Below are 15,893 nucleotides of genomic sequence, written 5' to 3'. Positions count from 1 at the left end.
TGCCATTTCCTAAACCTCTTTTCAGTTCCTCAAAAACCTAAGGGAGTGATCAGGGCATGAAGCAGGAACAGCAGGGCTTCCAGGCTCGGGTGGTGTGCTAGGGTTCAGCCAACACACAGCCTGCAGAACCAGATGTGTCCTGGTAGCTTCTCCAAACATTGTTTTGGAGGACTCCTGAGCCATGAAGAGAATGTAGCTGGAAGTGGTGGCTGGAGACGACAACAGAGTAGAAGATTAAGTGGAAGAACATATTTCTCTCAAGGGGAGCCTTTGAAATGTCTGTAAATTCATAACAAATGGTCTCCAGGGTTGGCATTTGCCTTGAACTTGAAAAAGGACCAAAGTCAATGGACTTTGGACCAGTCTGCTGTTATAGAGCAGGAGAGTTTAGAAAGGATCAAAGAATGGCAAAGTGGTCCGTTGGACCACAGCATGTATTTGCTGGAGTGCCTGAATACAAATTTAGGAACTTCATTTTGGCATGCCAATTGGAGACTCTTTAGTAGCCTATTCGCATTTTAGGTGTAGCTAATAAACTATGATGTGACTCATGGAGCTCTACAGCAAACAGATCGATACATTTGAGAACTAGGAATTTTATCCTTATACTAACTTTGGTGTTGATATAGGACTTACTGCAATGATATTGACTGCAGCCAGGTGGTGAAGGGACAATATAATATGGGATTATTGCCTTGCCTTTTACCATAAAAGATTTTTCTGTATTACAAGGCTCTGAGAAAAGGTTAGTAGCTAATAATAAAAAGTTATGCTTATGTTATGTTTTACGCATTTGTCCTTTCAGTCTTTGTAACACAAGCATACACACACAAAATTACAGCAATTCTCTATCCACACTAGTGACACTGGAGAGAAAAAGCTGCACACACAAGAAATTAATTCCCTGCTTCCCATGGGCAGGCCATCTCTGGGGAGCAGGGCCCCATCACATGTGATGGCTACCTGGGAAAATAAACACCATCACTCCACATATCCCTTCTTCCCACTTTATATACTGAGCAGGATGTTGTAGGGTCTGAAATATCCCTTTGGTCATTTGGGATCACCTGTCCCAGCTGTGTCTCCTCCCAAATTCTCCAGCTTTCTTGCCAGTGTGGCAATACAGAAAGCAGGAAAGGTTCTGGCTCTGTGCAAATACTGCCCAGCAATAACAAAAGCATCTCTGTGTTACCAACTGTGTGTTCAGCACAAATCCAAAACACAGCCCCATGCTTGCCCCTGTGAAGAAAATGAATTCTTGCCAAAACCAGCACAGGACATTTCTGAGTTACCTGGACATGAAATTAGTTTTCTTTATTGTCCTTGTACCTGTGTGAATGAAAGTAGGTGCCTTGATCATGCTAAGGCTCATGAGCCACATCTTCTGGTTGAATGATTAAATATCCTGAACTGTGAGTGCAGTGCATTTTGTATTAGTCCCACCAAGCTTTGAAGGGTGTTCAGTATATTCCTGAACTATAGCAGTGGTAAATAAAGTGGTGGATAGGAATGAGGTGAGACTATAGGGGTCTACTGCAGGATCATAATCATAACTTTATTTACACTAACACATGTATCAAGTTGTTGTCTGAGGAGTATCTCCAGCATCTGCAGCTGCAACTTTTGTAGAGCAGAGACATTTGCATTTCATTCATTAGTGTTTTATCAAAAGCTCTTTTGCAATGGATTTGTTGTGCAAGTTTCATTTTTTAATTTGATGTACAGGATATGAATTCATTTGACAAGTTTATTCCTTTAACAAGTTCAATAATCATTTGCGATTCGCAATTTTATTTGCTGGGGGTGTTATTAATTTAAAACTGGCACTGTATTCCTTATCAGATATTTATTGACTGGTTTACACTCTACAGAACAGTATTTGAGTAAATCAGAATGCTGTAAACTTGCCTTATTAACAGGTTTATTGCTTTAGCAGGTACTCACTTAAGTTTCCACTGCTCCATCATAAAACATTCCCAGACATGGAATACATTTTGGGTGATATTATATTGTATAGACCAAGGTGTACGCATGGAATCTCTTGTATATATAAAGAAAATAATACAATAGATGTTTTCTCCTGCAGACTCCAACTATCTTGTGCAAAAGTACTTTTTCCAACTGCAGAGAATTAATGCAAGGCAGAAGTAAGATACTGTATGACCTAGAGGTCATGAAAGGAGAACGTTATCAAAGGGTGAAACGTCTCACCAAAGGTGAGATCTGAAACCCACAGAGTCCTGGGAAGTTTCATCAAAACTAAAAAGTTAATGATCTGGTTTCATTTATCTTTCTATTCCCATTTTTACAAATAACAAGTTACACTATCTGCCCACTCTGTGTGGGCAGCAAAGGTTCCCCTTTGTGTTTAAAAGCCTACTGTGGTACTTGTGGAATGAATAACTATATTAACAGCCGTACCTTTTGTGTTGTTGTAGATGTTTAAATGTCTACAAAAACCACCAGAAAGTGAACTGATCCCTCTTTTTAAGCCAAAGTGTGTTTCTTATTAAAACATTTTAACAAGAAGTTGCCCATTTATGACTGTTAAAAATTCAACAGTAAAAATAATAAATATGTTGTGTAATATAAGAGTTGTATAATATGCATACAGATTTTATACCTGAATGTGAGAAGAAGTTTTGAATATGCAAAAAGTCTGGAAAATGCTTTTAAAAAGTGCAATTCTACCCAGTGAAAAACCACCTGACATTATCTCTTCCTTCTAAGCAGCTCTGTTGCAAAAGTGTGTTCAGAGTCATAAATCTGATTTTAACAAACAAAAACAAGATTTTTCTTATGAATGAAAAAACCAAAGTTGTTACGAGGGGATCTTTAAAAGACATTTCCTAGTATAAAATCTTCCATCTCAGTCATTTATGAGGTCAGTTTGCCCTTCAAAGACAATTTCAAAAAGCCTCTAAACTGTGTACTTTGTGTGTTATGTAAGTTCAGAACAGTTGTAGATATAGTTATCAAGTCCAACCATGTATAAAGGTATGTTTTAAATTTCTTTTAGCCACTCAGCCGATATCCACCTTTGATCAATGACATCTCCTTCTGGCTGCCTTCTGAGACTTACTCTCAGAATGATTTCTATGATTTGGTTCGAACCATTGGTGGAGACTTGATAGAAAAGGTTGTCCTGCTGGATGAATTTTCCCATCCAAAGTAAGTGAAAATTTTAACACCTTTTTCCTGTGGTCATAGTATAAATATTTTGTGAATATTTTAGTTCTGTATACCAAGAAGTTCTTGATTCTTACAATATTTGCACATTTCATTTTTTAGCTCCAAAACTTTCCTGCAGCAAAAAAAAAAAACCAACCAACTTTTTATTTAAAAGAAATACTACCTATTTTTCAGTTTTCCACTAGTTCTGAACTTCTGGTATTCAGACTCCCCCAATGCTTTGTGCTCAGGATTTGACAGCAACACTGAACAACTGCCTTCCTCAGTACATCTGGCAGTGCGTGACACTCCTGTCCAGAGCGTGTCTGACATTCTAGTCCTGCTCTTTGCTAAGTGAATGAAGTTTGTCTCCTTGTTCTCTTCCTTTCTTCTTCTAGTCTTGACACACTAGTAGACCTTTACTATAATGTCAGTGTTAATAATGGTTTGTTGTAGAATGCCATTGTTGGTGTTCAACTGTGAGGAAAAAAAAAAGACCTTGTTCATTTCTTTCTGACACTTATTTATATGCTGTTGAACAATCTCTCAGGTTTCAGAACATTTTATGGGTATTGCAGCACTGACATGACCAGGGAGTGCACAGGGTATTTGTCCAACTGGTAATAACAGTTGCCTCAAAAGCAGACAAGTATCAGCTATTACATATGTACTGCTTTTCAATTTGCTGTTTCCAAATCAAGAAATAAAAAAGCTTCTGGCTATCTAGCTTTCTAAAACTGAGGTTTAAAATAATTTGTCTTGAGACTTTTTAAAGTGCTGTAGGAAGGCAAATAATAAACCTTTTTTGAGGATAACAGGAAAATGTTTCATGCTGTTCTCCAACACCTATAGATTTTTTATTTTCTGTTTTCTACATCCAGATATTTAACTCTGTTGCTCTTTTGAATTTGGTATGTGATGCAGGCCAGATGAATTGATTATTCTGTGGCCTAGTTTTCATGGCATTACAGTGGATTTTTATTTTCTGAGGGTTTTTTTCGTTTTTACCCTTTTTGTGTAGTATTATATGAGACTGTTTGTGCTATATGAAGAAACAGAAATGGAAATGAAATTTGTGTGGGCATCTTAAAGCTTTGAGTCATTAATTCTTAAGTCTTTCTCACATGCAAATCATGCAAAAGGATCTTAACTTACTCAAGATGGTGTGTGCAGAAGAGGAATACAGGTTAGGATAAGATAATGAGTACTTTTCATTGTAAAGAACAGAATATGTCTTTCAGGGAAATTGGGAAACAAATTTATTGCAAGTATGGGTAACTTCTTATTGTCACTTGGAGTGCACCATAGTATCAGTTAGCACAAGGACGTAGACATTGAAGGCTCTGCACACAGATCCTGCTGTCTTTTATCATGATGGTTCTGAAACAGTAGAATCAACATTTTTTGGTAAAAACCAGGTTGTTAAACCCCATTCTGGAACTGGTCCTTCCATTCATTCATGCCAGCAGTTTATTGTATGTGCTCAGTACTCATTGCCACTTTTTGCCTACATTCTCCTCAGTGATACCTAACCAGCAATTATCTTCTTTGTGACATCATCTCTTGGGGGAAAATCCTATGTGTAGTGCAAGCAGCTCTTCCAAGTCTGTAAGTTTGGAGAAATCTTGTTCCCTGCTTCCTCAAACAATGGCAGTATTATTCTGTGATTACTCTAAGCATCTTACTGGGGAAATCCACATACGCTCTGGCAGCCTGCCAGCAGCACTGCATCAGTCATGGCTCAACTCACAGATTATGCTTCTCTTCTTTGCTGAGAACATTGGCTTCCATACTAGTAGAGTGGTGAGGTAGGGACAGCATTCACTACTCTGGTTTTCTACTATGTGTGTTTTCTCCTTTGATATGCTTTCACACATGCAGAACATATTCCAGGGATGACAGTTGTTCCTCCTCAAGGAATACACCTCTGGTTCCCTCTGTGACTTCTGCAAATAGAAGGGAAGATTGCTCACAGAGAATTGTCACACAGATTTAGGACCTTTACTAGTTTTGTTCTCTAAACCATTTAAACCTCACTCAGCAGACATCCAAATATGTTTTGACACTTTAAGGAGGAAGAATTTCTCACCTTTACATCTGAAGAATTTGAGAGGTGACACTAATGGATTGTTGGTAAGTGATGTTGTAGTCCTCTTGGTTTTTTCACGTGCAACAACAGTAAAAGAAATCTTTTCAAATGTCCCATTAAAAATCAAGAATTCCAAGGAGATTATCTACTGCATTAAGAAGGAATCATAAATGAAGACTTTCATAATGGTTACTTTGCCATTTCTTTGTAGAACAGGATGTGAGCAGATATGTAACTTTTGAGAATTGATGATGTAAGCCACATCAATTTTTAAAGGCCTTGGAAGACTGATGTTTTGAAAAGAGTTTTCTACTTAGTCTTAATTCCTAGATAATCATCTTGTTATGGGAATGATACAGTGGTTTCTTTAATTCAGTGTTGCAGAAAAGCCTCTGGGCACAGAAATTAACATAAGAGATCCTCAGCCTTGCTATGGATCTGTATGTTACAGATCTAGGTACTTGTAATCATTATCTTGAATTTTTAGTGGATCTGCTGTGGAGGATGGGAGAAAAGTGTCTAGGACTAGAAAAACTGCAGTACTGATGTTTTGAATGTTAGTTACTTACAAGCAGCTTATTAAGTTCATGCTTGTATTTAATCACTTCTAGAATTTAAAATTCTAGATTTTTTTCTAATCCAGATTAGATTTTAAAAATACCAGTTTCATGAGGATTTAGGACATTTGATAGTCACATTTTCCTTCTTAAACTGCTTTTCTTAGTTATTGGACTATAAAGATCTGAAGGTAGAAAATGTTATACAAATAAAACTAATTTATAACACAAAAAGAGGTCTTTAAATGAAGATCCTTTATAGAGGCTGCCTGTGTAATACTGTGTAGTTGCCTTTTCTGTGGTTCAGAAACCTTTCAAGATTTCACTGGACTTTGGACTGATACCCATTCTGCAGTACATTGCAGTTATGGTGTGTATTAGCAGTGAAAATGTATTTCTCTACAGGGAAAAGGAAAGTGGGGGCAGGAAAGAGCATGGGACAAGTAATTGTTTAAGCAAGGAAGAGATGCCTGAAATCAAGTAAATCTTGATTATCTGCTTTGTAAGGTAATAATATTGAGACAACTTTTAGGGAAGCACAGGCAATTTAAAGATACAGCAGAAAGAAAGGAGTCTCATTGCTGAAAAGCACAAATTTAGGAGAATGCCAAGTTTCTGTACCGGAGTAATTAAGAACTGTTCCAGCCTAAATGTGTCCTAGGTAAACTTAACTGAGCAAAATCAAAACGCAGCACTGAGGTAAACTGAGTAATGTGTGATGTGTCACACAGTCAGGGTTTAACCTCATCCAAGATGAATAATGCAAAACATGGATGCAGCACACCTGTTATTCAGGTATATAAAGAGTCAGCAGCATGTGTGAAGGAAAAGTTGTGACTTTTTTAAGTGCCAAGGAAACTGAGCGAAACTGTGGTGGTTTTGGCAAGAACAGGAGCAGGCCATCTGTAAGAAAAGCAGAGAAGTGTCTCTTTGCAATGAGCAAAACATTTTCCATCTGTGTATTGCATGTCCATCCTGTGTATTGCAGCTATTTTTGCTTGATGCATTAGCTTCAAACAGTTAGACTTTCATACATTTGGGTGGTAAAATGCATTTTTCCATGTATGATGTGTGAAGTGAGTTCACTGTGACTTGCCTGGAGTTGTCAGATGCCCCATGAGCCATGTAACCAGCTACTGGAAGGCAGTGGCACTGTTTTTGCCACCTGACTGAATTATTTCTTTCAAATCCTTGGAGATCTTTAAGGATCTTTAAGCATTGCTGTGCAAATACACAATGAGTGAGGATTTGTAGCTGACATTTTCCCCCTTGGAACATTTTAGTGAACAAACATTTGCAAAAAAAAAATTATTTTGGGCTATTGATACTAAAAGAAGAAAGGGGTGTTTCCCTTACTTTTTGCAATGGCTGTTTTATCCTTCATATCTTTACATTTAGGCCTTCTACTACTCAACTTGTCTAAGCTGTCTAATCAGTATGAATGACCTTCAGAAATTAAATCAGAAAGTAATCTCTTTTTCAGCAGTCAAGACTTCTCCAGTTTTGGATAGGAAACAGATTTCACAGGAAAAAAGAAAGGGTGGCTGAATGGCAGTCAAAAGGTAGAAGGGTCTCTGCCTGCTATGAATAAGAAGATCAATGCAGAGAATCCCAGGAAGAGGGATTTACATTCCTTCATTCATACAGTTTTGGTGACATTCCGATAAATACTGTGGCTGCACACGTGCAGAATTTCAGGCATGGTAATTAAAGCATATCTGGACAAAGTAATAGAGGAAGTACTGGTTAATCACACCTGGTAGAATATGTGATAGAAGTGGCACAAGACATTTGTGACCCACTTTGTCCTTGATGAAGAGGACAGAGAGAGAGATAAGAGTCCAGGGGTGAGAACTTGTCCCCTAAAATGCAGCACCAAAGACAGAATACAGAAATGCTGAGGTTGTTTATCTTTGCTTTCAGCAAGACCTGCAAGTGTGTTTTCCAGTTTAGCATGCCATGTTTCTCTTGTGTAAGATATCTTGTGTAATCCCATGACATGTGACAGCCTCACATCTTCATTCTGAAGATGTATTTTCTGCATTTTGCTGTAAAGTTATTTTCCTGTTGGTCTTTCAAAGTTAGTTACTAATATTTTGGTTTTGTTAGAAATATAAGGGAAGTAAGGAAAGTTATGGCTCCACAACTTCCTTTGCAAGGAAGATACATAGGTTGAATGAAAAAGTTATACAAAATTGTAATCTAGACATGCACTGTGTCCTCAGTGTTACTTAAGAGGTAAATTTTTAATCAGAGCAACTAAAAATATTCTGAAAAGGCAGAGTGGAGACAGTAAGGGGGAAAAATTGATTTGCTGTGTTTTGACGGCTATGCTGTTAAAAATATAAGGGGAATAGGTAAGAAAGGATTTATTCTTGCCTTTGAGTCAATTACTTGCACATTTGTGGGGTGAGATCTGCACATTTGTCACAGTCTGTTAAATGAAGTGAGAGGAAATGTATTGGCTGCTGTGAAGGAGGAAGGTAGGTGCACTTGTAGCACCATCTTTAGAGATTTTGGGAGTACTCAGATGACCTGTGTCTCTTCTTTTCCAAATAGTAAAAGGAAGAGATCTGACAGCAAAGAGTCAGATCTTGTTGACTGCTGTGTTGTGTCAATGCATGCCCCTAGCTCCTTGTTAGTGTATAGAAAATACAATGTAAGAATATCACTTTCCACCAGATGCCAGATTTTGCACTTTTCTTATCTACATGGAGATATTATCAAATACTTTTAGGTCTGGTTTATTCATTAAAGCTGGCTTGGTTTTGTCTTGCTTCTGGAATAGGTGAATTAAGCAGAATAATTCTTAAGTGCTTCTTGCTGCTAGTATTACGCAAATTAAAACAATCAAGTCAGTCCCCAAACACCTTGTTGTTCTTCAGCCTGAGCACTTTACAATTTGCTGAGGGATTCTTTGTGATTACCTTTAACTGCTGAATTGGCAAAGTCCCAGCAGCAGCTTCTCTGCAGAGAAAAACAACCCAGAAGCTGCTTTTGACAGTAGCTAGCAGAGAATTGGTTTTCAATTAATGAAAAATGTTCTCCAGCTCTGGGGTTTTTTCCCCTGCATTTGGTCACATGAATGCCAGACTATAACATTTTCGAAATAGATTAACTAGATTAAATAGATTCATGGAAGTATCTGTCAGAGGATTCTCATTCACTTCTCAGCGTTTCTTCAGTTGTCACAGTAGAGCATGACCACATAGTGGTTAGTTAAAACACTACAGTAGGACCCCCAGTCTATCTTCTCTCTTTTCCCTTTCTTGTCCTGACCAGGATCAATGCCACCTGTTTTTTCTTGAGAATAAGAACCTTTTCTGTCCTTCCTGCTGCAGTCATGCTGATGGCAAGGTTGTCTACATGTGTTGGAGCAATGCCAAGCACAAATACAGGCTGGGCAGAGAATGGCTTGAGGGCAGCCCTGCAGAGAAAGGGTGTTGGTTGATGAGAAGATTTTGAGTGTTGGTTGCTCCACACGTCACGGCACCGTGCACTTGCAGCCCAGAAAGCCAATTGCATCCTGGGCTGCATCCAAAGCAGGATGGCCAGCAGGGAGGGAGGGGATTCTGCCCTCTATTCTGCCCTCGTGGGACCCCACCTGGAATGCTGCATCCAGCTCTGGGTCCCAACATAAGAAAGACGTGGATCTGTTGTAGCAAGTCCAGAGAAAGCCACAAAGATGCTCAGAGGGCTGGAGCACCTCTCCTATGAAGACAGGCTGAGAGAGTTGGGGTTGTTCAGCCTGGGGAAGAGAAGACTCCAGGGAGATCTCAGAGCACCTTTCAATACCTAAAGGGAGCCTGCAGGAGAGCTGGAGAGGGACTTCTTATAAGGGCATGTAGTAACAGGACATGGGGTAATGGCTTTAAACTGAGAGAGGCTAGGTTTAGACTAGAAAGAAATTCTTTGCTATAAGGGTGGTGAGGCACTGGAACAGGTTGCCCAGAGAAGTTGTGGATGCCCCATTCTGAGAGACTGGACTGTTAATGGTTAATGACTCAAACAATCGACCACTTCCCCCAGGTGCAGAGGGACTGTATATACCCATCACAGGAGGGTACAGCTGGGTGTTGAACAAGATAAAGGAAGGGGCTGATAAGAGGCAAATCCTTGGAAGCGGGGAAAATGCTTTTTATCATGCCAAAGTTCTTACACAAGTGCCTCAGCTGTGAAAAATCCCTTCTAGAGTAGTATCAGGACATTTATACATAGCTTGAGGGTATTCATCCCTGCTGATGTGCTATAATTGCTGTAATATTTCATAAGGTGTCATAAGGTGTCATAAAAGGCTGAAGGTGTCATAAACCATCAAACACTCCTGAAGTGTCCTCTGATCCAAAGTATTGCATCATCCAGTGTAAAACTCCAGCTCTCCACTCCAGGGGAGGTACCTGGGTGTTCCCACCTGATCCTGAGTGAATAAAGCCACTGGACTTTGTTTTGTGGGCTTCCCCACCTCTGGTAGAGGGGACTGTTCCCACTGAGAAGATCAGAAGAGGACCAATGGGATGCCATCAGCATCCACAATGGTGGGGTGTTTTTTTTAATCTCTGTTAATCTCTTTCTCCTCCCTCTCCCCCCACCCTTTTCTATTTATTTGTCTCTCCCTTTCTCCCTCACAGTTACTGTTAAAAATCTGTACTATTGACTATAGCATATGGTGTTGTTTGCTCCTTAATTCAGGTAGAAACATCTCTCTAATAATTTTAACAACCATATTTTAACACCATTCCTGGAAATATTCAAGCCCAGGTTGAATGGGGCTTTGAGCAACCTAGTCTAGTGGAAGATGTCCCTGCCCATGGCAGGTAGTTGGGAACTAGATAATATTAAAATTCCTTCCAACTCAAACCATTCAATGATAGTTTTATGATTCTTTTGCCTTGTGGGCTTCAGCTTAGGAGATGTGTGTGTTATGAACTTTGGGCACATTTCACTCCTGGTAAATGTGTGTATTAGGCATTCCCTGTGCTCCAGACCAGCCCAACAGCCAGTGCTGTTTGATTCACAGAGTGGCCTCAGCTACTCTTTGGGCTCTTCTTCTTTGCTGCCTTTTTCTCCCTAGAACAGCAGCTGTGTAGAAATAGCAGCTCCATTCTGACAGCAGCCCCTGCTTGGAGATGGTCAGGGACTTTCTGGCCAAATTAATTTAGAGTAAACACGGGGCTGCTCAGAAAGAGATGCTTTATGAAGACATACAGGTTATGTCCGTGGCCCAGCAGAGCTGAGATAAGCTCTCAGGTGATAAGGTTTTCATCCTGACTGCCTAAAGGAAATTTAAAGGAGCCAGGAGTTGCACTCCATGTCAGTAACTCCAAGGTCCAACTGCCATGCTGATTGATCTATGGCTTCAGCAGATCTTGCACTCCCTGCTTTATAGCAGTCATGATGCCCTGCTGTTCTTCACCAGGACTGAGACTGTTGGAGTTCAGCTTTCCCAGATTTTCTGCACAGTGGCAAGGATGTTCATGGAGCCCAAAGCACCCATCTGCTAGGGTTTGGTTTTTTGGTGGTTTTTTTGGTTGTTTTGTTTTGTTTTTTGTTTTGTTTTTGGGGTTTTTTTGTTTGGGTTTGGTTTTTTTTTAGGAAACAGGACTGAGAAGTTTTTAATTCTTCCTTTTCCTCCCCAGCAAAACATTCCTGATTGAAATGAATATAGAGAATCAATTGAGTAAATATGTACATATATATGCACACCCTTGTTCCAGCTTTTTTGTAGTACAGAATAGGGGGAAGTCAGAGACAGCTAAAATGAGCATGCACTTCCATAGCACAAGCTAGAAAGTATTGATATGGAAGCAGACCTTTTCAGTGCTGCATTTGTTATCTGTATATGTGCAGACTTGGAATCTGTCTGCATACTTCTGTTAAGCACCCTTTTCAAAGTTTTTTAACTGCTTGGCCTACAGCTTTTGAATTCCAGTGTGGAGTCTGTTACTTAATTCCTTTGGGTTGCTTTTACAGTCCCCCCAGATAGCAGTTCCCTATCCAAATCCAAGTGTCATGAAGCACTATGAGAGGAATGAGGCGTGGGGAAGTCCTTCCTGTAGAAAAAGCAAGCACTTGAACTATTCTAAAAAAACCAAAAACCAAAAAACCACCAAAACAACATAAAATTTCTTGCTTTATACAAAAACCAAGTGAGTTCTGTGACTTATGTCTTTTTACACAGCTTGTGACTGCTAGTTCAGATCTCTGATGCCAGTGTTTATTTGAAGACCATCTAATTGTGGAAGAATAAAAAAAGGAAAAATCAGCTGACCATGATAGACAGATTCTACTTTGTTTGCTGTCCTCAGTGTTCAGACAGGCACCATGCAAATAGCTGTTCTTAATGGGTTCCTATTGAAGTCTGAGGTTTCCTTCAAACCACTGTATTCAAATCAATTGTGGGGGGAGACAGTGTTCTGCTGTACCATCCCTGGCTCTCCAGAGTCTTCACTGAGAGAATTGTCTTAACTAACTAGAAATAATTTACTATAAATGAGCATCAGTAGGAGTCCCATTATTCTTTGGTGGGAGGCTGGTGGCTAACACACAGGCTTGTGGGAGGATTGGTATTCAAAGAAGGAAAAGATGAAGTAACCACAGGTTCCCATTAGAGGGTGGGGGAAAACACAGCCCTGAAGTGTGATGTATCACTGGTGATATTCCATAGGAAATGTAATCACCCTTCCCGGTAATAATAGAGGGAAACTTAAGTACATGAGCAACACAGAAGACAAGCATCAAACCCCTTACGTGTTCAGGCAGATGCCAAGGACAGACTTGCTGTATAGAAAAGGGATTGCTGGAGTCACAATGAATCATTTCTAAGAGGCAGCTCAGCTGAAGAGCCTTAACCTTTCTTCATCATGTCAACCTGAAGTCAGCCATTCACCACCAGTTCTCAGATGCAGCCCAGAAATCTTTGCCACAATTCCCAGAGCACTTCACAGCAGGTGTCACAGGAATTAGCACGGTGATTTATTGACAAGCAGTGGGACGGTGAAAAATGGCTCAAGGAGTCAGCTGCCACAGGATGCACAAGGGAGAGCAATAGGCTCATGAGTGCCTCTGAGTTCAGAGAAATCCTAGTGAATTGCTGACCTTGTAGAACAGATGTGGAGGCTAGTCCTGTGCAGAACTGTTTGCCTGGTCTGCAGTGGTGAGCATACTAAAGTTTGAGAAGCATTCCGATGGATGTATGTCAGAGAGAGAAAGCTTTTGTAATCACACTTGTTAGATGGTGAGTATTGTTCCTCTCTACTCAATAAAATTGTTTTCTCTGCCTGTGCCAGTGCTCTAGCTGTCTGCTGCTGCCTGTGATGCTCTGGGCTCTGCTCTGCTGTTTAAGGGTGGGATTCCATACCCTTCCCTTCTTGTCTTGGTCTCTATCCCTGCCCCATTCATTCTCCCACAATAACAGTACAGTCTAGGAAGTTAAGGTAGAGCAGTCCTGTCAAGGCCACCAGTGATGGATGACAACACTGCAGGCTGAGAATTCCTGCAAAGGAATATGGATGAGGGACAGGAATGTGTTCTGGCTGTATCTGAAAGTCATTTTTCTTTAATACAGTAGATGTATCCTTCATGTAACTTTGGTCCCTCTCTTCCTAAATCAGCTTTTAAATGAATGTTAGTGTACAAGTATGGCATGTTTGTTTTCTGCAGTGTCCGAGCAGTGTGGAGAAACAACACATCCGTAGCACATCCCGAGCTCTCTAAGATTGTCTTCAATTCTTGACTAGAGATCTGCATGGGAAGGTAGAGATGGCTCTGTTTGCTCATGGCTTACAACAATCTTTGTGGCCACAGAAAGTGGCCACAGCACCAAGGCAGCCCCAGCACACTTTCCTTGGGGCGATGAAGGTCATGGCTGTCCACTGTGTGTTGGGAATTGCATGTGTGTGATGCCTGCACATATTTGCACTCACCACAAAGCCTTTCTCAGAACTGTTGAGTGGGATAACAAGGTGGCCTGGCCCCTAATTCTTAGACTAGATTCAGCTAAACATACATTCTATAAAGCTGTCAGGATAGGAGATGGAAGGAAAAAGTCCTTATATGATTCCTAGTACTGCATGGAAGAGTGATGGTCATAGCACTAAATAATTAATCCCATTTTTTTTATATTTTATGGATCCAGAAGATATATTTTTGTAGGGATAAATAAAGCCCTAAAGCTAGGAAGAATTTTCTTAAGCTGAATCAAAGCATTATGTAGCTCAAAGGTTGCTTATCTCCATACTGGGAATGTCAAGGAGGAAACAAGGCTTTCTTTAATTTCAGAACAAAAAAAATGTCAGGGTTCCTAAAGCAGATCACAGTATCTTCCCATTGTTTTTGTGTTTGATGGATATTTTATCTTAGCCTACCAGTTAATTTTAAATAATTCATTTTTAAAAATTGCAGCCAGCATCCTTGTGTCTGGGTAAATTGAAGGGAAATTCATGGTCCTGCACACCCCATAAGGTCTGTATATTATAGAGGTGGACCTGAGCTGAAAAAAATACTTCTGGATGGTGACTGCTGCCATACCAAATTCTTCCAGAATTTGGGTTTCTGCCCCAGTTCTCTCAAATGCTGTCTGATAACATTAATATTAAAATGAACACCATGCAACTGATCTATTATTTATCAGGCATCACACAGAAATGCAAGGGAAGGGCGCCTTTTAAAAATCATTCTGAGGATGAAGAAAAGATTTATGTTTAGTATTTTCATGCCTATTAATACATATGTGGGACAGATGAATAGTAAGGAAATGAATTACTCTTCATTCTTTGTGAATGAACACCAGAAACGAGACAGATGAAGACTGATTCTTGTGGGGTTTTTTTATTACTTTGATATATGAAGGACTCATGGTTCTCAGCTGAGATATTGCCACCCTCATCTGTGGCCCAGCAACACAGACTGAAGTATTAAGTGACACATCTGACAAGCCACAATGGAATTTTAACAGTTTAGGTCAGAACATTGCTTTCAGCTGTGCTGGGGAGATGGGATGTGCATTGGGAAAGTGAAGCTCAACTAGGATGGTGCAGCAGATCCAAGTTATTCTTGAAGTCAATGGCTAGGTTCAATTACACAAAGCCAAGTGTTTAATTGTGTCACACAGGCAGATCTTTTTTTTAGGGTCTGCTAATGCCGATATTCTTTGGTTTGGCTTTATAAAATGAGTCCTTATTTTCAGGGCTTCTAAATGTTAGCAGCTCCCACTGAAATTACTGGGTACTGTGGGAACTCATTTTCATTGTAATTAGGATTAAAAAGAAGCATCCACAGGGAAATAATGTATGTGCACACATTCTGTGATAACCAAGTAGCCAAAGGTGCTTCATGTTTGATGGGCAAGAACTAAAATCTGTGACTGGTCAGACTCTCAAATGGAGGAAATGCTATGCTCAGTCCTGAAGAACTCTTGTTTGTTGACCCCAGCTGTGTTTCCATAGTGTACAGCCAACAGAGAGCAGCAGCACCTTAGAGAGATGTTGCAATTATGGCTATTAGTTTTAATTGAAGAACTGTGTCCTTAACTCAAACCTTACAGGTAATTTATTAAGGTCATTAAAGAAGGTGTACACTGAAGTAATGTCTTGCAGAGCACAACAGTAGAAAGAAAAATACCATACCGGGCGAAAAGGTTATGTGTTTTAAACTCTATGTTATAGATTGTAAATCAAAAAGCCCCATGCAACCTGTAATCCATGGTAAGTTACTATTCCAGTGTATTAGTGTGTTCCAATATATTCCACCAGTTCCACATGAGCAGACCTTTTTGGTGCTGGAAATCACGACTACTAAAAAAAGTAGACTTGAAAATAAAATATGCTGTCAGCAAGCCACCTGTAAGTGATATTGGAAAAGATTATATAATACATTTGGAGCACTTAACTTTCTTCACAATCAAGGTTGGCACAAGATGAGCCTCCTGAATGTCATCCCAAAAAATTCTTTTTTTTGAAAATGCATTCCTAAATTCTCAACAATTTATTATTCTTTTTCCTGCTTATAATGCGGAATTTTCAATATTGGGGCAAGGGATAATATTAGTTCTTGAAGAACTTTTCTTCTTTGAGTGACAC

At 39.7% G+C, this 15,893-nt stretch overlaps 1 protein-coding gene across 1 annotated transcript in view; it reads left to right on the top strand.

Annotated features, from left to right (window-relative positions):
- The window catches only part of FARS2 (phenylalanyl-tRNA synthetase 2, mitochondrial), a 230,322-nt gene that overhangs the window by 151,019 nt on the left and 63,410 nt on the right, over window positions 1–15,893 (top strand). Inside the window, 1 exon segment of the mRNA XM_036401383.2 lies at window positions 3,020–3,171. Within this exon segment, the coding sequence (XP_036257276.2) occupies window positions 3,020–3,171 (152 nt within the window).

The sequence above is a fragment of the Molothrus ater genome, chromosome 1 (genome assembly GCF_012460135.2).
Source record: "Molothrus ater isolate BHLD 08-10-18 breed brown headed cowbird chromosome 1, BPBGC_Mater_1.1, whole genome shotgun sequence".
In the NCBI taxonomy this organism is placed as follows: Eukaryota; Metazoa; Chordata; class Aves; order Passeriformes; family Icteridae; genus Molothrus; species Molothrus ater.
The sequence above is the reverse complement of the archived record's forward strand: the minus strand, read 5'-3'. Positions and strand labels throughout refer to the sequence as shown.